Genomic DNA, 22,877 nt, shown 5'->3' on the forward strand with positions numbered 1-22,877 from the left:
CATTTAGAATCTGTAATCATCACTTGGAGATGAAGGGACTGACTGTATTGTTGCCAACTGATGTTCACCAGTGTACTGGGATACTGTCCATAGCTCAATGCCAAAGTTCACATGATTTACAACAGGCATTTTAACAGCTTGTTTGTGCCCAACTTTAAAAAGCATTGCCTGAAAGTTCATAAAATGGCACTCTCTTACTGTTTACAGCATAAAATTATTTGGGGAAATGGGGAAAAGTCAGTTAAATGAAGGTAGGTCACAGATATGGCATAATTACAAGTATAGTCTCAAGGGAGCAAGGCAGGCTTTCCCTGTTCCCATGTAATATTGCTTGGCTTTACTGCTGCTTCCCTCAATTTTAAAACGGGCAATATAATTCAACGTTCATGACTCTGGAACAAAACAGCCAGGCTCTCATGTGGTCAGAAAAATGCCTGGGACAATGGGGATGAATTGCATAGTAAAGAAAGCACAGCTGAAGACAGCTAGAAGAGGTCAGCTTCACTTTGGGATTGTTGATTAATGGAACATGTTGCCACGTAGTAAGTGAAAGGAAACTTGGACGAGCCATTCCAGAATGAAATGCACTGAATCCAGACTCGACAGCAAGGTCAGGAATATGGGTTTGGCACCAAATCAGGATGAAAATGAAAGCAGTCAGACAGGGGCTCTGCACATGCTGCCAGAAAACTGAGAAAACTCGAAGAGGTGAAATTGGGAACTAGTGCCCTTTAGATTTTTCATTCTCTCAGTTTTTGCTGTTAGCGGGGCTTGAAGAATAAGACATTAACTTTTTGTGCACATAAATACAGCATAATTGTAGCAAAAGCAGGATCAAAATAGAAATAGTCAACCAACATGAGCGAGAAAAGCAGGTTACAGCTGAAGCAATTTCGCTGATGAAAGGTTATGACTAAAACATCCATCAGCTCACATCCAGAGAAAATTAATCCACCTGCCGTGCATCTCTAATAGCTTCTGGTACTTTCTCTTGTGAACCCAATGATAATAGTCCGACAGGTCTCTGTGCAATTTAATTACTCCCATTAACCACAGTCCATATTGTGCACACAGGCTGACTAATTAAACATGTTCGTGAGCAAATGACTGAAGCAAAACACACAAAGTAATTGCGGTAGATAAAAATTGTGGTCTGTTTTAAAATGGAATAGTGTAATGTTGCAATCAAACATATATGCATTACAGAAATAAACTTGGTTCCAGAATGTGGCTAACAGACTTACGATGCTGCATTCAACGTTTCAGATATTACTCTTCTCCAGGACTGAAGAAGCATTGACTGCTCCTTTCCTCCGGATGCTGCCTGGCCTGCTGTGTTCTTCCAGCCTCCTGTTTGTCGACCTTCGGTTCCAGCATCTGCAGTTTTCTTGTCTCTAATATCGTAGCTTTAAGCAGACTTCTTGTTGAGTGTTTGGTGAAATGCCTGAATGCAGCATCTTAGGTCTGTTAGCATGTCAGTGACGGTACAGTGAGTCCAATTCTAGAATCAAATTTATATCGATAATGCATAAAGCTACAATATGACCGACTGGCCAACGAAATTGACACATTGTAGGTGCTTTTGCTGGCTCTCTTTTGTAGACATTTCACTGCTTTTATTCCAACTCATCCATCCGGACTCTGCTTTTTAGCTAGTTTCAGACTGACATGTTGAATACTCCCCACTTGCCTGGATGAGTAGGGCTCCAACGACCCTCAAGAAGCCTGGCACCATCCAGGATGACGCAGCTCACTTGACTGAGACCGCATCGGCCACGTCCAGCATTAAGTCACAGTGGCAGCAATGGACTGGTGCATGTCACCAAGGCTCCATGGGCAAAACTGTGGCCTCTACTGTGTAGAAGGATAAGGGCAGCAGATGCATGGGATCATCATGACCTAGAAATTCCCCTCTAAGCCACTTGACTTCAAAATATATTGTAATTCCTTCACTGTCACTGGGTCAAAACTCTGGAAGTCCCTATCTAACTGTTCTAATTAGTGTCTCTACATTTCAATGACAACAGTAGTTCAAGGAGAGAGTAAGAACTGCCGATGCTGGAGTCCGAGATAACACAATGTAGAGCTGGGTGAACACAGCAGGTCAGGCAGCATCAGAGGAGCAGAATGTTGCAGGTTGGGACCCTTCTTCAGAAATGGAGGAGGGGAAGGGGGCTCTAAAATAAATAAAGGTGGGGTGGTTGGTGGTAGCAGGTACATAGTGGAGCGGATAGATGGGAGAGGAGATGGACAGGTCAAAGAGGTGGGAATGAGAGGGAGAGGCTGGTCTTGGGATGAGGTCGAGGGTGGGGAGATTTAGAAGCTAGTTAAGTCCACATTGAGACCATTGGGTTATAGACTACTATAATATAATACTTCAAGAAGGTTGTTCAACACCACTTTCGAAAGGGAAGATAGGGATGAGCAATTAATACTGGCTCAGCAAATGATGCCAATGTACCACGAGATAGCGAAATGCGAAATTCTGTCCAAAAGAGGTGATAGCAAATAACTTACTGCATTTTTATAGAAGAAATAGAGCACCATGTTGGCAAGCCTGGAGTAACACCAATGCCCGTGAACCAGTAACAGCTTTTGCAAATGTCGAAACCGTGCAATGGCAAAGTCACTTGCCATTACTGCCTGAAATAAAAAAGAAAATAATTGCACAAGTGACACCACCAGATCTCCATTTATTATTCCTTTGTTAAAAAACATACCATTCAACAAGAAGCAACAAACAGCAACAGCTTACACTTAAGTATCACCATGAACACACAGCCCATGCCCAAGATGCTTCATAGAAAAGAAGACTGAACAACAAGAAAGAGGAGTGTGGTCAATGACATGGGGTTAAATGAAATGTCCTAAAAACGAATGCAGGGTTTAGAGTCAAAACGGCACAGAAGGAGGTCATTTGGCCCATCATTTTCCATGATGGCTCAATCTAGATTAATGCGTCCATCCCATTCTGCCTCAAGCTTGCTTCCTTTCATCAAGCATTCCACTTCTTTTTAAAATCAGTGAGTAGGCAATTCCAAAATGGAAGTCTCAGGGAGCTAAGTGTGTGGAATGGAGGAAGACGGCAAAGCATGATGAAAGGTCAAACGAAAGGAATAGAGGGTAAGGCTGCCGGGGGTTATTGAAATAAGGTGAGGTCATGGCTGCTTTAAGGCGTGCATTTAAGATTTTGGTTCGAGGTGGAAAGCTGGGTGAATGCCAACAGAGGTCAGTAAGGATATGGATGATGGTCAAGCAGTGTAACGGGCTGCAAGATATTAACAGACACTGTCCACGCGAGAATGAAATGAGTCAAGCTGAGGGATCATGAAGACACTGATGAGCATTTCAGTGGCAGGTACGCTGAGGCAGAGCAATTTGGGCACATACCAAGGCTGCAAACAAGTTTGGTTCTACCCGGGACAGTGGCTGGGGGAGGGGCATGGATTTGGTGACAGGAGCACCAAGCTTGATAAGGGTCAAAGATGACAATCTCCTAATGTTTAAGTACATGAGACTCAGCTCACCTATAACTGGTTGACAGTTCCACAGTTTCTAAATACAGAGACGGTGTAGGGGAAGAGGTGGGGGCAGGAAGGACCGATTTCTGCATGGCAAGTTGTCACCAAAAGACAACATTGTGATGATGAGGAGCAGGAATAAGTCTTTCACATACTTGTGAGTTAACACTGCCAGGGTGGGAGCTGTAAATTTATAGACAAGAAAAGTTCTAAAATATAGAAGGCAGAAATATTACAAACCTGAAACAGGTTAACAACACAAATCAACAGTTGATACAGAATGAAAACATACAGGATCAAGAGCAGGATTAAGCCAGTCTGCACCTTGAGTCTGTTCCACTATTCAATCCCATTGGGGCTGATCTGACCTAGGCCTCAGCTTCATTTTCCTATCTGCTTCCCCAGAACCACTAAATCCCTGGTGAATCAAAAATTACAACGCAGCGTTGAGTTTGTTCAAGGACCCAGCCTCTACTGCTCTTTGTCTTAGAGGGAGACATGTTATTTTTAAACTGTGTTCCCAGCTCTCGATTGCCTCAGACTAGGGGAAACATCCACTCAGCATCTACCCTGGCAAGCCCCTCTAAAATTCTGTCTCAATAAAACCACGTCACGTTCTTCCAAAATCTGATTACTTAAGGCCCAATACATAGTATAACCATTGCTAATTGTTGCTAAATGCATTGTCCAGGAACATCTTGAACGCTATTGACCAAAATCCAGATGTGGTCCTTTGCCTCAAGGATCAACTTGATCTGAGTCAGGGTGGCAAATAGCAGGTTATAATTGACTTCACTGTCCTTGGGTGTTGTTAGCTATTGGGCATGACCTCGACCCTTCATCAGAGAGGATCTCTGGCCTAGGCCCGAAATGTCAGCTTTTGTGCCCCTGAGATGCTGCCTGGCCTGCTGTGTTCTTCCAGTTCCACAACTTTCTTATCACTTAGGTCCAGACCTGCTTGTAAAATGGTACTGGGAGGATCTTGGGTTCAAATTTATGACAATTTAGTTTTAAAAATTTGCTCGTCACAAAAAAAAAGCTGGGCATTAGGCAAGTAAAATCCACACTTGTTACAAAATGGTATTCCGCTTGGGAACCCTGCAGCCCAATGGTATCAATGTGGATTTCACAAGCTTCAAAATCTCCCCTTCCCCCACTGCATCCCAAAACCAGCCCAGCTCGGCCCTGCCTCGCTAACCTGTTCTTCCTCTCACCTATCCCGTCCTCCCACCTCAAGCTGCACCTCCATTTCCTACCTACTAACCTCATCCCGCCACCTTGACCTGTCCGTCCTCCCCAGACTGACTTATCCCCTCCCTACCTCCCCACCTACACTCACCTCTACAGGCTCCATCCCTGCCCCTTTAACTTGTCTGTCCCCTCTCCACCTATCTTCTCCTCTATCCATCTTCGATCCATCTCCCCCTCTCTCCCTATTTATTTCAGAACCCTCTCCCCATCCCCCTTTTCTGATGAAGGGTCTAGGCCCGAAACGTCAGCTTTTGTGCTCCTAAGATGCTGCTTGGCCTGCTGTGTTCATCCAGCTCCACACTTTGTTATCACACATAGTGACACTGTCGCTTTCTGGTGCTGAAATATCATGGCACGCAGTCTGAACTCCTGCCACTTAATGAAATCATATTTAAGTTCTGACATATTCATTAAACTGTCAATGGGTAGATGCATTAAGAACTCCAAGGTATACACATTGTGCCTTAATTATTTCTAACAGATGAAAATCTTTTCGTAAATAAATGTGGAAATGAAGGGCAAATTAATAAACATCAGTTGCTGTGGGAAGCACAGCCTACTTAGATCTGACCTGATATAAAAAATAATTGGACGTGCAGCCATCCTAACAAATTGCCAATGGTTGATAAATGCGCTATTCCGATGGACTTGAACTGTATTGACCAACAGGTTTCAGATCTGGTTCCCTGACCCAAGGTAGCAGAAAGCACGTTAAAACTGGCTTCACTGTCCCTGGGCTATGCAGGAGTTGAGCAAACAGTCTGAAAACTGTGTGACATGGATGATGATACATTTAGCTATGACTTATCCCATTGTCAAATAACATGTTTTTGCTCAAGACTACACACATACATGGACTGCTGGTGAGTGTGTTATTAGCTGTTACAGCCCTCAGGTCTTAACTCCGTTCCACAACCTCTCTGTCCCCATCCCCATTGATAAAAGCCACCACTCTCACCTGGATTTGAGTCACTGACTTAATATCCCATGTGATTCAATGCCAATTTTCACCCCCCTACAGTATTCCTGTGAACCCCCACCTCAGGTATGCTTTGAAGAAGATGCTATATAAATGCAAGTTGTCGCTGGGGCAGAGTAATGGAAGTACCGCTGGTGTTTACAGAACAATGCGTCAGTACATTCAAGAACAGGGAGAAAGGACACTATAACACACTGTCTAAAGCAGGGCATTTATATCAGCATCGACAGAGGCACCTTCAAAGGTTCCCTAGCCACTCCATCAATCTACCGAAACACATGGCATCGAATCATTTGCGTATTTATGGAAACAGCGACAGGAAATGCGAGGACAGTACAATTACCTGCATCCCTTCCTGGCCAGAGATTCCCACTCCAACATCAGCAACCTGGATCATGCTCACATCATTGGCCCCATCTCCTGCAGTTAATGAGGAAACAAGCAATAATAGTGTGTTGCCTTGCCACCTTTGTGCCAGCCAGTCACAATTAAGCTGAGTGACAACTTCATGTTCACCAACAGAAAACCAAGTGCAATACACCGAAGCAATGATACCACAGAATCGGTGGATAACTTAGCTGATTTTCTTTGTTACAGAAGCACAGCTCACTTCTTCTAAATCCACTTCTAGTGGATTTAGCAAAGGCCCAATGCTAGTAATTTCTAACCCCCTACACACAAAGGGGCCTCTGCAGACTGCAAGATTTTTAAAAAAATTATTCATTCATGGGATGAGGGTGTCGCTGGCAAGGCAACATTTATTGCCCATCCCTAATTGACCAGAGGGCAGTTAAGAGTCAACCACATTGCTGTGGGTTTGGAGTCATGTGTAGGCCAGACCAGGTAAGGATGGCAGGTTCCTTCCCCTAAGGGACATTAGTGAACCAGATGGGTTTTTCCAACAATCGACATTGGATTCACAGTCATCATCTGATTCTTAATTCTAGATATTCACTGAATTCAAATTCCACCATCTTGCCATGGCGGGATTTGAATCTGGGTCCCCAGAACATTATCTGGGTCTTTGGATTAACAGCCCAGCGATAATACCACTAGGCCATCTCCTCCCCCATTATTAGGATACTTCATACAGTTAACAGCTTTGCTCTCCCTTTCAATGCAATTATTTTGGCTGTGAAATGTGGAACTTTCTGAACACTCTGTGCTCTGTCCCTCCCTTCAGGTTACAGGACCTGCGTTGCGAACAGAAAATGTACATCCTTTCCATCGGATCCAAAATGATATTGGGGATAAAAGGGTGATATTACGAGAAGAGACTGCATGGAGGAGAATTGTGCTCCATTCGGTACGGAGCATTTTGGGCTGCCTAATTGATGATTAAAGGTTTTGGCAAGATAAGTAGGGAGAAATTATTTCCTTCAGTCCAGAGCTGAAATTAAAAGGAAAAGCCATGCTATTCATGAGAAATGTCAATAAGTGCTTCCGTACACAGAGCTCGAGGGGGGAAGAAGGGCCACAGGACTCAAAATACTAACTCTGCTTTCTCACCACAGATGCTGCCAGGCCTGCTGAGTTTCTCCAGCAGTCAGAGCAGAAACATTGACTCTGTTTCTCTCCACAGATACTGCCTGAATGGTTTCAGCAAGTTCTGTTTTGATATTCATCTTTCTTGCTTAATTAGATTTCAACCTCAGTATACATTGGAAATAGAGCTTCTTTCATTCATGCTTTAATATATTGATCTTCGAAATGGAGATATTTGAAATGACATTTAGACAGTGTGTAGTGACCCAATACATAACAGCATACTGATGGAAATAAATGTGCACTTGCCTATTGCCAAGGTCATAACTTTTAGCTTATCTCGGACTAGTTTAACCACCATGCTTTTCTGTAGTGGCGTCGAGCGACAGCATAACACTGAGCGGCAACTTTGGGCCAATGCAAGAAATTTGTCCTCTAATGTCTTTTCCAATGCAAAGGTTAGAGTCTTTCCATCGATGACCAAGCTGAAGTTGGCTCGCAGGGTGGGCGAGGTCACTGAAGTCCTATTTGAAGGGATAAAGTGAACTGATGTATTTTGAGCCACATTGAACCGATTGTTCTGAGGAATCTTTGATTCAATGTAGTTCAAGCATTGCTCCAGCAAAGCAGCACAGGCTTCCTGTTGAAAGATATTAATGTGATAAGACAAGTGAATAACCAGACACACAGCAAAGATAATGACGAGGGTACCTTTCTCCCAAATCTGTCAGCTTCTGTACTGAGTTCAGAAGTATTGAAATGTCCTCTTCTCTTTTAAAAAGGTGATCTCTTTGAAACATCTGGAATTCTTAAGAAAGTTGACAGGGTAAACGCTGAGAGGATGCTTCTCCTCATGGGACAGTCTCACACAACATGGCATAGTTTCAGAATAAAGGGATGTCAGTTTAAGACTGAGATGAGGTAGAAATTCTTCTCTCAGAGGGTTGAGTGTCTTTGGTATTTCTTCGCACAAAGAACTATGGGGCAAGTGTCCTTATGTAGATTTATGACTGAGATAAATAGATTCTTGAACAGTAGGGGAATCGGGGGTTGGGGGGAAAATGCAGGAAGGTGGATGTGAGGAATGTTGATTGAGTCACGATTCCACTGAATGGTAGAACAGACCTGAGGGGTCTATTCTGTTCCTATTTCTAATGGACTTTATCATCTTATTCTATCTAGGCATTCTTCACAACTGAGTAAGGACCGATTACGAGAATATAATTAGCTTCCATCTGTGTCCGCCACCTCTGCAACCAACCCTTATCACAGTGATAAATAAATGCTACATGTTTGCAGGTTTGTACAATCAATAGCAATCCACAACAGGAAAAATGGGGGTCAGTTAGCTCAGTTGCCTGGATGGCTGGTATGTGATGCAGAGTGCCACCTGACGCCAACAGTGTTGGTTCAAGCTGAATGTCCCGCATTATCAACCTCACCTGAGAAGTAGTGACCCTCAGATTAAACTCAACCCCAGGCATCCCTCTGTAACGAGAGAGCAGCTGTATGGAACTGAGTCATGGCCATTACTTTTGGCAGCAGACGGGACTGAAAACAGGTGCAACTGGATGAAGAAAAATCTTTTCAACTTCTTAAAATCACTTGATTCCTTAGGTCTCTGTACAGGAAGAACTGCTCATTATTTGATTTCAGTCACAATTTTAAGCACCTCTTTATTTTAAATAACACTTTAAACTAGTTTAATCTCATAGATTACAAACTTCATGTCACATTTAATTTGGAGGCTACCTTGGAGTTTAATTGTACGAAACAGCTATCATCTCCTGATTTAGCATCACTATCTTTTCACTTTATTCATTCATTTTGTTCATAGAACATTGTGAAAGAGCCACACATGGCTAACTGGATGCTTTTCAATGAGAACAGATTTGCCTGCTGCTTTTAATTCCCTGTCTTAAGAATAATTTCTCTTTTGCATTCCCAATACCTTACATTTTGGTTGCAATGCGTTTTGATATTGGAGCCAACAGTAAAAAAAAAATCAAGATTTGTCAAAGCCTTCCCCGTCTGGTTTCACAGAAGTTTGTAGATCAGTGACAGATAGCTGAAGAAACATTTGTCAGATTTATTTATTCTGAAATCCTGGGCTAATGCTGTTATGAAAAGATGCTCAATATTTTAGGTCCTGCGCATGGAGGTTCCTTCTGCTGTAACTTACAATAGCACCCTACCTGTTCACTCTTCTGTTATCTACATAAGATCAATGGGAGTTGCGATTTTGAATCAGATTAAAACACTTCATTGTTGCACTATAATTTCAGGTTTATGCGCTTTGGGTCTTGCCTTTGGTCGCTGATTATCCACAGGATGACAGAGAAAGTACGGACCCTTCTATTATAAGCAAGTAATTAATGCTCCACTTATTCAAAACCAAAAAGTGCTTTTTGATTTTCTGTTTACAGCGTGGATCTGTACACATCTTCATGTGTGCTGTCCATCAAGACCAACAAATTTAGATCTCGCAAATTGATTTACTGAGCACTAAGCATTCCATGAAGTGTTTACTGGAGACTTAATCCCATCAAATACTGATCCAAATGCTGCTTCGCAAACAAACTCGCACCTTTAGCTGCCAAGATCTTAACCTCGAAATGAAATAATTGCAAGGCAGGAATCATGCTTACTATCTGCAAAAGAAAACCTTCTCAGCATTCAGGCAGCCTTTACTTTACAGCCTTCACTAGACCAACACCCCACAGATTCTGAGGCTTGTAAGCTAGGATTGAAGGGATCAATAAGAATCGGACAGGTTTCCAATATTCATGGCCACCTCTCCCATTAATCTTTTTCTCCGATTATGGTGAAAACATTGCGAATGCTCTCAGAAAGAAATGGTTAAAGATATAAATTACAATGCTGCAAAACTGGAGCGTTTATAATAAGTGGATGGTTTGCTTTCATGGCTTTTCAGGTTACGTGAACGGTGTCGGTTGGATAAAAGCTGTCCAGAGACTGCAGACTTTGCAGCTGAAATGGTGCTCACCTGCGATTCAGCATTCAAGGTGAGAATCTCCTCATCGTGACCCAGGAGCTTGCAGGCATAAGCAATATTGACTGCTGTTTCCTGTTTGTCCCCGGTCAGAACCCATATCTGTAAAGCAGCTTTTCGTAAATTTGAGATTGTTTCAGGAACGCCATCCTGCAAACGGTCTTCAATACCAGTTGCACCTAGAAAAATAATAGAGAATGAAAAAACTTACAATATCTAGGAGGTGGAATGTTTCAGATTTAATACTGTAAATTATCAAAACAGATCCATAAATGTCCAAACATGACTAGGGATCAATTCTGTTTTGAAGAAGGGTCACTAGACTTGAAACATTAGTTCTCTGTTTGTTCCCAAGCTGTATCCACTGGGCATCATGCCAGTGTGCGGAAGACCACAGGGACGTCGCCATTTTCCCAACATAAAAGCACAAGAAATACAAGCAGCAATACGAGCCTGCCTTGCCATTCAATCTAATCGGAACTGATCTTCCACTTCAACTTTGCTGTCCCCAATATTCCTCAACTCCTTTGGTATCTAAGAATCTATCAATCCTTGCATTATTACACTGACAGCCCTTTGGGGACGAGAATTTGAAAGATCCTCACAAAAGAATTCTCATAATCTGAGCCCAGACTTCTTACTCTGAGAGGGTAACTCTCCAACTCTTTGTCCTCCGAGATCCTAGCATTAATGCTATTAAATCCTTTAATAATTGCAGCAATATTTCCATGAGATTACCTCTGAGTCTTCTAAACTTCAGCTTAGACTTCTTTACTCTTACACTCCAACTCCTTTGTCATCATGGCTAACAGACTACTTCCTTTCCCAACTGCTTGCTACACCAGCATGCTAACCTTGAGATTCCTGTTCAACAACACAGAGGTTGCTCTCAAGAACACTTTGTCTTTCTCTCACCATTCAAAAATTATCCTGCTTTTTTACTTTTCTTCAGAAGTGATGACTTCACACTTCATCATACCATCCTCTGTGACATTTTTGCTTGTTTGCTTAGCCTGTCTACATTTCTATGCATTCTCTTTTGCGCTCTCTTCAAAACTTACCTTGCCAACTGGCTTTTAAATTACATTTGCAAACTTGGGATACATTATACTCGTGTTCTTCATCAAAGTGAATCATGAATATCGTAAACAGCAAAGACCCAGTACCAATCTTTGCTGTACCTAGACCGTTGTAGACTGAAAACACACAAGAAAGAACTCTATTTACTCCTGTAGAGAAAGTAAGAACTGCTAATTCTGGAGTCAGAGATAACACAGTGTGGAGCTTTAGGAACACATCAGGAGTCGCACCTCTGATGCTGCCTGGCCTGCTGCGTTCCGCCAGCTCCACACTGTGTTAGCTCTATTTACTCCTGCTTCAGTTTTCTGTTCTTTAACTAATCCTCGATCCATGCTGATATATTACCCTGAACTCCTACAAGCCCTAATATCGCATAATAATCTCCTGTAGAGCATATTTGTGAATGTTTTTTAAAAGTCTAAACACACTTCATCTATTGGTTCCCCTACCCTCCCAATTACAGTTACTAACAGGTCATTCAAACACAATTATCTCTTTTATAAATATGTGCTGACTGCATTACGATAGTTTTTTAAAAAATTTACTTGTGGTACATGGGCATTGCTAGCTGGGCCAGCATTTATCGCGAGCCCTTAGTTGCCCTTGGTAAGGTGGTGGTGTGCTACTTTCTTGGACCACTGCAGTCCATACTTTAATTGTTCTATTACTTCATCGCCAGATACCACTGATGTTGGGCTACATGGCCTACAGTTCTCTCATTACCCTCCCACTCCCTTTTTGAACACTGGGATTACGTTTGCTTCTTTCAAATCCGCCTATTCTAGGGTCTAGTGAAAGCTGAAATGTGAAGGAATTAGTGAGTGCATTACTGGGAAGCCCTGCAACTCTCTCAGAGTCCTGCTGAAAAGTTAACAGATACAATGATCTGTGCAAAACACTGGCAGAGCTAGACTGAAGAATCAGATGTGACATGAACTCAGTTTTTTTTAACCAGACGTTTTACACAACTGCTGACTCATTAAGAGGTCAATTGTTTTGCTGAGTTGACACTCATAACATAACTCAAAAGACCTGCTGACCTTCAGGGCTGACGCAGAGTGGTTCAGATGACACACATTGCAAGGATAAGAGTTTAAGAATGCATATCACCCTTTAAACTCACGTGTGTACTTGTGAACTTGACCACACTCTCATCCATCTTCCATTATTTTGAAAAGTATTAACGGGCTCAAAAAGGACTTTTTTTTCCCTTTACTGGAATTCCTAAATTACATCAACGATGCAAACCTGCCCAAATCATCTACCACCATCGTGGCAGATGTGATTGATTACATAAGCATTTCATGTGACTATATATTTTAAAAAAGATGCAGATTTTACTGCAAAAATAGATGTGTTGTCAAAAGGGGGAACACTTAACCGAAAAAGGTATCAGCTTAAGCCCAATGTTCCGGTGATGTGGGCTTAATCCCCATTCTGGCAGCTGGGATTTAACATCAAAATAATACATTCGAATTATAAGCTAACAATGACTACAATACTATTGTTCATTGTTACGAAAACACCACAGGTTTACAAATACCTTTCAAGGAAGGAAGCACAGCATCTTTACCTGATCTAGCCAACAGATCCATAGCAATGTGGTTGACTTGTAACTGCCCTGAGCTAAAATGACCCAGCAAGCCACTCAGCTCAAGCGCAAATAGGGATGGGAAATAAAATTGGCATTGCCAGCATGCCTACATCCCATGAAACAATAAAGAACTCACTTGCAACAATCTTTCACTTTCCTCTGATTTCAGAGGTACTACTGGCGGATTGGAGACTCGTAAACATTACAACTGAAACAGAGGCAGGTATTCCCTTATCGAGTCCCCCTTTATTTACACGTGGAGAGTCCTTGACACTGAGCCAGCTCCCACAGAGCCAGCTCTCAGAGTGAACAGGGTGTCTGACATGCCTATACTTATTTGTCAGTCACAGCTCTCTGACTGGACCAGATTAACAGCCCCCTTCAGAGAACTCATATTCTGTGATGTCACCAGGCTGACCTTGTTACAATCATTAGAATGTCCTTGTTGAAAGCGGTTGTATAGGTACACACAGCAATTATAGACCAGTCATTTTAACTCTGATGGCAGGGGAAGCTCTATAAGATAGAATTAATAGGCACATAGAAATAAACCGCATTGATTTGGAAGAGTCAGTATGGATTCATTAAGGTAAAATCATGTTTAACTTTGGAAATGCTGTGAATTGAAGAGATTACTTTATCCTTTTTCTTTCAGGAGACGTTTTAAGACAGAGGTGTTGTGCTGTCCAGTTGGAATAAACGGCTTGTGAGGCTTTGGTGTTTCGATTAAAGTATTGTAACAATAGAAGCAGACTGGATGGGTGTGGCCAGCTCTCACAGGCCAAGATTTATAGTTTTCAGTTTTTTTGAGATTCAGCATCAGTTGCTGTTGCAGTAAATGTCTCCTAAGTTTTTACTTGATATTCTCTCTCTTTCTTTCTCTCTTTGCTGCTGGATTACGTGTGAGAAAATCGGATTTCTGAATGTGCCTTCTTGCCAAGGAGTATGTTTACGGAATGTTACTATATTGGAACAGTTGTCTATTAGTCTGTTAAGTTTTCCAATAGAGTTGTTATTCCAAGTTCTTCTTTCTCTTGTTGAATTTCAACTGCAGCGTTTGAATAAATTGTGTTTTGCTTGACATTGAGTAGTTTGGCAGTCGCAATGAATTTGGAACATAGCATGTTGCATTTGCCTTTAAAATAAGAAAAAGTTAGGGTCTAGGCTACCTTTTTAAAATATTTTGAGGGCATCAGGTCTGGCCCAGAACAAACTAACTTGTCGAACTTCTTAAAGTGATAACAGCGAGGGTTAACAAGGATAATGTTATTGCTGTGGACTGCTAAAAGGCCTTTGATACAATTCCACACAATAGACTTATGAGGAAAATTACAGGCCATGAAATAAAAGAGAGGATAGCAGTGTGGATACAAAATTGGCTGAGTGACAGCAAACAGAGTGAAGGCCAATGTGTATTTTTTGGCTGGAGGAAGTTTTGCAGAGAGGAATTCCCCAGAGGTTGGTCTTGAGGTCCTTGTTTTTCCTTCTGTCTCGAAATGATCTAAATGTTGGTTTGGGAGGACATTTTCAAAGTTAGCAGAAAACACTAGGTGTGGGTGAATTATAAACTGAGGAGAATTTCAAAAGAATGTTGAATTGTTGGTGGAGGGGACAGATAGGTGACAGATGTGGAGCAACGTGGAGAAGTATGAACAGATGAATGATGATACAAAGAACATGTAGAGAGGGACTAACAAACAGGTAACAATCAAAAGGTTGCACAGCTGCAGAGACCTATGTGTAGAAAGAAAAATAACAGGAAGGGCAGCAAGTCATTTGGCCCTTTAAGTCTACTTTGCCATTCAATACAATCACAGCTGATCCTCCATCACAATGCAACCTCCCCTTTTCCCCCGTGCCCTTTAATATCTAAACATCTATCAATCTCTTTCTTGAACATATTCTATGGCTCGGTCTGTACAGCCCTCTGTGGTAGCAAATTCCACAGGTTCACCACTCTTCGAGTGATGGAATGCTTCCTCGTATGTTTTATCCTGAGCCTGGTTCTAGTCAAAACACCTTCTCTGCATCTAGTCTGACTAGTCCTGGATATGTCATTAAAACATCACTAAAGCTGGAAGGACAGATAGACAGCTGTTATAAAATGTACAATATTCTAGACTTCATTTCAAGGGGCATAGGTATAAGAGTAAGCAGGCTATGATGAACTTATAGAAGATGACAAAAAAATGCTAGAAGTCACAGTGGGTCCGGCTGTCATTTTGAGTGTACGTAACTCTTCACTGAGCTGGCATGAAGAGTGGAGGGTGCACTATGGAATATCCCTTATTTTTATATTTTATATTTGTCATGTGCGTTCAGTATAAAATACAGTGAAAAGTGTGAACTGTTGCCCATACAGGAGCTCTATTCACAGAATAAAATGAAAGAGAAAATGAAACAGAATCCAACTTTTCCTTCTCTGCTGCTACAGCATACCATCGTCACAGACTGGCTCCGGACTTCCCAGGCCACACCACGGCACTGAGTGAGTGTGTTCCACTCCGGACCTCCCGGCACACACCACGGCACTGAGAGGAGTCCTGCTCCAGGCTACACCAGCACACACCATGGCAGTGAGAGTGTGTCATGACTGCCTCTGAAATATCTGCTGCCAATCCAGAACCCATCAAAGTTACCTCCTGCTGAATAGCTCTCTTTATCAGGTAAGTGTGACGGATGGGAAAGGGATAAAAGGAAAAAGAGGCTAAGAAAAACTCAGACGAGGAAGACAACCTGGGCAGAGGACCCCAAATGCTGCTACTCCACTGCTGCCAAACATTAATGATGTGGGTGCAGTGACCTTTCCTCAATTTCTTCAGATTGTGAAGCCACTCCCATTCCTTCCCTTTCTTTTGGCTTTACTTGTTACAGTCTCTGACACTAAGTCCTCTCTCCCCTTGCCCTACCCCAGTAGGACTGCCTATTCTTTCGTGTCTGTTAGTCAGACACATCATTGTTCTGCCATTCTTACATTGTGATCATTATCAGCACTACCAACATTGTTCCTCCTGCAGCACTCTCCATCACCCCCCCCCAAAAATATTGCAATCAATGCTGCCTCCTCCACACTTCACATCCGTTCTGATGAAGAGTCAACTAGACTTCAAACGTTAGCTTGCTCTCTCTCAATTGATGCTCCTTATCCTCATCATTCAACCTATGGATGAAAATTACATCTTAAAATGTATTTTGTAACCATTATTTCCCAAAATTCATTTCTGAATAAACAGCTCAAGCTTGAGTTCATTCACAGTGAAAATTTGACTTCTAGATTATTAAGCAAATCACTTTTTTAAAAAAATTGATGATTTTTCAGAAATATTTAAACACAGTTGTGCAATTTGAAAGATTCTTGTCAAAACAGTGTTTAGCAAATTAACAAATATTGTACAGCTCTGGCATTTGGGGTGGCATAGTGCTGATTTCCAGCATTTTTTTTGTTTTCAGTACAGATTCCAGCTGTAATTTGCTCCTACATATACAAGATGTTGGTTTGATCTCAGTGGCAGTATTACTTCCAATTCTGAGTGCTGGATTATAGGAAGGATATCAACAGATTAGAGAGAGTGCAGAAGAGTCTATTTCATGGGACAAGACTCTTCAATTACGAAAAAGATTAGAGAAACTTTGAATATTTTCTTTAGCGAGAAGGCTAAGTGTTCCTACATAAAAGTTCTCAAAATCATGAGGGATCTGGATGGGTAGAAATGGAGCAACTTTTCCCATTCATAAAGGGATTAAGAACCAGAGAGCACAGTTTTGAAGTGTTTTACGAAAAAATCAAGTATGGGGTGTGAAAAATCTTTTTCATGCAGTGAGTAGTTGTGGTACAGAATACATTGCCAGGAAATGTGATGGAGACAAGTTCAGCTGAGGCATTCAAGGAATTAGATTTCAAAGGAATCGATGTGCAGGGTTCCAGGGAAAAAGGCAGGGGGCTGGTAATAAGTTAAAATGCTCAGGGGATTGATGCTCACACAGCAGGTCAAATGGCCACCTTCTGGATCATAACAATTCAGTGAAACAAAAATACCCCCATCATTCAACCTATGGACAGCAATTACAACTTAAAATGCATTTCGTAAACACTATTTCCATAAATTCACTTCCTTCCATACGCACTAATAAACAGCTCAAGCCTGAGTTCATTCACAGTCAAAATCTGATTTCTAGACTGCTAAGCAAATCACTTTTTCAAAACGTATGATTTTTCAGGAATATTTAAATACAGTTGCGCAATTTGAAAGATTCTTGACAAGACAGTGTTTAGCAAATTAACAAATACTGTACAGCTCTGGCATTTGGGGCAGCATGGTAGCACAGCGGTTAGCACTGCTGCCTCACATCACCATGGACCTGGGTTCAATTCCAGCCTTACATGTCCATCTGTGTGGAATTTGCACATTCTCCCCGTGTCTGAGTGGGTTTCCTCCAGGTGCTCCAGTTTCCTCCCACAGTCCAAAGGAGTGCAGGCGCGGTGGATTGGCCATGCTATATTGCTCCAAGTGTCAGAGATGTGTAGTTTAGGTGAGTTATAGGAGGATGGGTCTGGGTGGGATGCTCTGAGAGTCGGTGTGGACTTGTTGGGCCAAAGGGTCTGTTTCCACACTGTAGACAATTTTATGATGCGCTTTCCCAGATTATCTTTTCACATAATTATACATTAACTTAGAACACATTTATAAACAAGTTTAGAATGCACTTGCTATGGGTATAAGTGACTAAAATGCAACAGAAGCTTGAAATTCATAATAAATGTTCTGTAAAATCAACAAAAATGTTGCAACTTCCAACACTGTTATCTCTTTGAGGTACAAATATCAGTATTCTCTCTGATCTGTGAACGTGATACTCCGTATTTCACTGTCAACTGGATGCAAGGAGCCAGCAACGTTTCAGAATTCAGGAGGTGAACTGAGCCCTTCTGCGCTGGAATGACTCCATTTTGCTACGCTAACACCTTTCCTGCAAACATTTTAAGCTCAATGCAGCAATATGATGTTACATTCTGCACTTAAATTGGAGAGTTTTGAAAAATAGGGCCAAAATGTCAGAGTCGACACACCTAAATGAAATTCAGTGACATAAATGTGCTGAAACTACACACAAGTACAAACTTGTAAACTTATTCCCACACTGGGAAGTGTGAGATTCACCCTCGAGAACTTCCACCTTGTCAGCACTGCTCAAGTATTGAAAGCACAGGGTGAACACAGCTGGCTGCACAGCAACAAAACAGATGGTCTGGATGTACTGTTAAGAATGTATTTCTTCTTGTGTGCTGTGCAAACATCTGCTGTCACTTAATTGGTGCAATTTATTACCTAGAGGTTATCCTTTTCTCTGAAGCTCTATTAATGATAGTCACCTTGGTGGAAAAGCCCCATATTTTGTCATTTCTCTAGAGATACAGAATTTCAAAGATTAACCACGTGGCAGCCTTTACCAAATGCTTGTTCTGAAGGCCCAATACATCACTGCGCAGATGTGCTTATCATAGGCTTTTGATACTACGCAAGGTTTGGCCCATACCTAACAGCTGAAGGTCAGTCTCCAGGTGCACTGCTGACTGGAATAACAACTCATCCCTGTTTTCAACTGAAGACTCTGCCTCCAAATGATTTTCCAGCCACTGTGCATATTCTTCCTTACGCAGGACCTGAAATGAAGACAACAGTTTCAAATGTTTAGAAGAAAAGCTAATCATGTTTCAAAATCGTTTTGACTTATTTCTAAATCAAAGGGTGGCGCAGTGGCTCTTGGGCAGCACGGTGGCTCGGTGGTAGCACTGCTGCCTCACAGCGCCAGGGACCTGGGTTCAATCCCACCCTCAGGTGACTGTCTGTGCAGCATCTGTATGTTTTCCCTGCATCTGTGTCAGTTTCTTCCAGGTGCTCTGGTTTCCACCCACAGTCCAAAGATGTGTGGTTTAGAGGGATTGGCCATGCTAAATTGCCCATAGTCTCCAGGGATGTGGTGGCTAGGTGGATTAGCCATGCAAAAGGCAGGGTTACTGAGAGGGGGTGGGCTGTTTATTTTGGAGGGTGTTGTAGGCTGAATGGTCTGCTTCCACACAGTAGGGATTCCATGATTCTTCCAGGTCACATACTCATGAATGCTGGTATCACTAAAACTCACTACAATCAAATGTAAACCACAGCAATTAAATAAAAGTAAAGGCATTGCTATAAATAGAGTTGGAAATAATTAGAATTATGGTAAGCCCTGATTACATTCCCGGCATTGGGCTATTCTTTAGTCAGGGTGAATTAGAGCTCTACATGTGCTCTTTGTGCAGAAATAGAACTCTACAGAGAGGTTCAATTCCTCCTATAAATTGTAATTTCAGAGAATAGCAAGAGAGAGGGAACAGGATTTATGCCAACATTAACACAGGAAAAGTGAAACAGATACAGGCCACAAGAAAATCAGTTCATCTGCTTTTAGACCCAAAATCTCATTTTGTAGTCACGCTCCCTGAAATATTGATCCAATTCTCCTTCAGGTCTTTCCACACCATTCGGATGGACATCTCGTAACATAGACAGGTTGAGGACAGTGCGGTCTTTATGGCTCAGGATATGTGTGCTCCTAATTATGCCAGGACTTTGAGGGAACTTTCTGTCGTTGCTGGTGAGGTGTTGAAGCAATGCAAGATCAGCTCCTGAAAACAGTCTGAAAATATCTTTCTTTAATGATAGCCAGGGACAGTCACTTCAGTTGTAGATTTCAATTGGTTCAACCGCATTGCAGTTGTTGGCATTCTTGCTTCAGGTTCAGAAGTCATCACGAAGGATCATCGGACTCGAAACTCTAACTCTGCTGTTCTCTACTGATTTGAAGTACTCATTCAAATATTTGACTGAGGATATGGGGTATGTGCAGGGAATTGGGTTGTGTCAGTAGTTGTGAGGGTGTGTCAGTGCAGACTTGATGGATTGAAGGGACCTTTCTGTGCTGTATGATCTTAGAATCCATTTGGCCCATCAAGTCCACACCGACCCTCCGAAAAGCATTCCCCCCAGACCCACGCCCCTATCCAATCCCTGTAACCTTGCATTTCCAATGGCTATCCCATCTAGCCTGTACATCCCTGAATACTATGGGACAATTTAGCATGGCCAATCCACCTAACCTGCGCATCTCTGGATGTGGGAGGAATCCAGAGCACCTGGAGGAAACACATGCAGACATGGCAGAAAGTACAAACTTCACTCAGACAGACAATCACCTGAGGGTGGAATGGAAATCAGGCCCCTGGCGCTGTGAGACAGCACAGCTAGCCACTGAGCCACTCCTGATGGTGCCAGACCTGCTGAGCTTCTCCAGCACTTTCTGTTTTTGTTAAAAAAAAAGAGTATTACAGGGCAGAGTAAGACCACATCTTGAAACTGTATGCAGTTTTAGTTTCTTTATTTACAGGAAGGATGTTAATGCATTCAAGGTAATCCAGGAGAGGTCTACTGGACTGGTTACAGCATTAGTTGATTTGTTTTATTAGGACAGGGGACAGTTTGGGCTTGTTTCCATTGGAGCTCAGGAGAGTGAGGGGTGACTTGGTTGAAGTTCATAAAATCCTGAATGGGCCTGATAAAATTGGCATGGCGAGGATGTTTCGTCTTGTGGGCCAGTCCAGGAGAACAAGTTTCATCCCAGTAGGTGTTTGAACTCTGTGTCAGGAATCGGTGGAGGTCGGGGTGTTGCGGGGCGGGGGGGGGGGGGGGGGGGTTCACTGAATGTTTGTAAGACAGAAGGAGTTAGGTGCAAATGGAAATGAGCAGTTCTGCATCACAGAAGTGTTACTCTCAACAGGGAAGACACTTAAACACTGTATCTGCACTGACTCATCAAACAGGCATTTAAATTCCACTAATTGCTGTGGTTGGATCTGAACCCACAACCTCAGAGCGTTAGAATGGGTGCCTGGATTACTGGATTAGTGAAAGTACAAATTGACCACCACCTTCCCAGTCGTTAATTCTAAAGCTGTAGTGGATCAATTTTTGTTAAGCAAAGGTATGAAGGGACAAGGGCAAACACAGAGATACATGGAGTTAAGTGACCAGCCAGACATGATGTCAGTGAGGTGTGGAATAAACTGAAGGGGTTATATCCTGCTGCCATATTCCAAGATGGTACAGTTGTGGCAGGTCATTATCAAATTGCTGTTTGTGGGAGCTTGCTGTGCACAAATTTCCAACATTACGAACAACCACACCTCAAAAAGTCGTCCATTGGCTGGAAAGCCGTGCAGTCATGAAAGGCAACACACAGGTGTAATTTTCCTTTCTCTCACACTCTGCATTTGTTGAAGACCAGGGGAGCTCACCTCTTGCCCTGGCCAAACTTGATTTGTCAGATCATCACAGAATCCCTATAGTGCGGCAGCAGGCCATTTGGCCCTTCAAGTCCACACTGATTCTCTGTAGAGCATCCAACCCAGATCCACACCACCCCTCAGCCCACCCTATGCCTGTAATGTTGCATATCCCATTAGTAATTCACCTAGCAAGCACATCCCTGGGCAGTGGGCAATTTAGTGGGTGGACTGCGGGAGGAAACGGGAGCACCTGGAAGAAACCCACACAGACACGGGGAGAATGTGCAAACTCCACACAGTCATCTGATGGTGGAATTGAACATGGGTCCCTGGCGCTGTGAGGAAGCAGTGCTAACCACTGAGTCAGCATGGTGCCCAAGGGCCACTGTGCCACCATCTCTGTCAACAAGTATGAGGAAGACAGATTGACTCAATGCAGGATGTGGGTCCATTAGCTCAGTTGGGCGGATGGTGAACCTGGTTTGCCATGCAGAGTGATGCCCAGAGTGTGGGATCAATTCCTGCACCAGCTGAAGTCACCATGAAATCCAGCCGTCTTCACCTTGCCCCTCGTCTGAGGCAAATGCCCCTCAGGTTAAATTCTTTACCAGTCGTCACTGCCTTGCGCTAATGCAGAGCAGCCCCATCGTCTTGTGCGATTATGGAAACTTTACTTCTACCCCGAGGGTCATTGCTGTGTGCAAACTGTCTGCCCTATTTCCTGCAAAAAAAAACGGTGACTATACTTTATCATGTTTGTAACGAGGTCAGTCAGGCAGATCTCATAAAATATGAGTTCACTGATTGGACTAGATTAACAGCCCCAATCTGGGAGCTCTGGCTGACAGACATAAACAGGAGTGTCAGAGGTTCTGTTCACTCTGAGAGCTGGCTCTTGAGGGAGCTGGATCAGTGTCAAGGACTCTCCACGTGAAGATAAAGGTGATGGGATACTGGCCTCTGTGGAGTTATTTCAGGAACAAACTCAGAATTATTTTTAGTCAAACTTGCAATGTGGGTATCGCTACCAAGACCAGTACTTACTGCCTTACCCTAATTACCCTGAAGGGGGGTTGATGAGTTGCCTTATGGACCTGCTGTGGTCCCTGGGGCTGAGGCACAACAGAGATATTTGCAAATTGTGGGGAGAGCGAGAGTTTGGCAATGGAAGTTGAATTCATTCTTCTCCTCGTTTTGCACAGATAGGACCCAATACACAAACAAAAACAAACTCAGGTACCTCAAGTTCACAGTTTGATTCATCACTTTGGCAGAAATTATTTGCTTCAGGTCTACGTATGGTCTATATTTACAAAATATATTCCCAACGTCCACCCGTTTCTCTCTCCTTACAGATTGTACAGCACAATTTTGGTTTCACATTTTTTTTTGTTCCATCGTTTTGTTTCCCTGTCTCTAGTCCTGATTTACATCCAACCCCTGTATTTGTTTTACATGAAAACTATCTAATATCATTGTCAACAAGGTGGTTATGTACTATCATGTACAGATCATTCCAAACTGCCATTATATTGGTTTATTTACCAATTTTTAAAAATTAAATCTGAGGATGTATGCATCATTAGCAAAGCTAGTAGTTAGTATTTATTCTTAGTCTTAAGACTAAGCAG

General features: G+C 42.5%; 1 protein-coding gene across 3 annotated transcripts in view; it reads right to left on the minus strand.

The window, feature by feature from the left end:
* The window catches only part of atp10a (ATPase phospholipid transporting 10A), a 351,086-nt gene that overhangs the window by 14,693 nt on the left and 313,516 nt on the right, over positions 1-22,877 (minus strand). For all 3 annotated transcript variants that reach the window (XM_059646782.1, XM_059646783.1, XM_048533506.2), the window contains 5 exons: positions 18,459-18,585; positions 10,244-10,428; positions 7,546-7,876; positions 6,095-6,171; positions 2,518-2,643 (listed from right to left, as the gene is read on the minus strand). In XM_059646782.1, the coding sequence (XP_059502765.1) occupies positions 2,518-2,643; positions 6,095-6,171; positions 7,546-7,876; positions 10,244-10,428; positions 18,459-18,585 (846 nt within the window). The remainder of the gene's footprint in view (positions 1-2,517; positions 2,644-6,094; positions 6,172-7,545; positions 7,877-10,243; positions 10,429-18,458; positions 18,586-22,877) is intronic.

This window comes from Stegostoma tigrinum, chromosome 6 (genome assembly GCF_030684315.1).
Source record: "Stegostoma tigrinum isolate sSteTig4 chromosome 6, sSteTig4.hap1, whole genome shotgun sequence".
Lineage (NCBI taxonomy): Eukaryota > Metazoa > Chordata > Chondrichthyes > Orectolobiformes > Stegostomatidae > Stegostoma > Stegostoma tigrinum.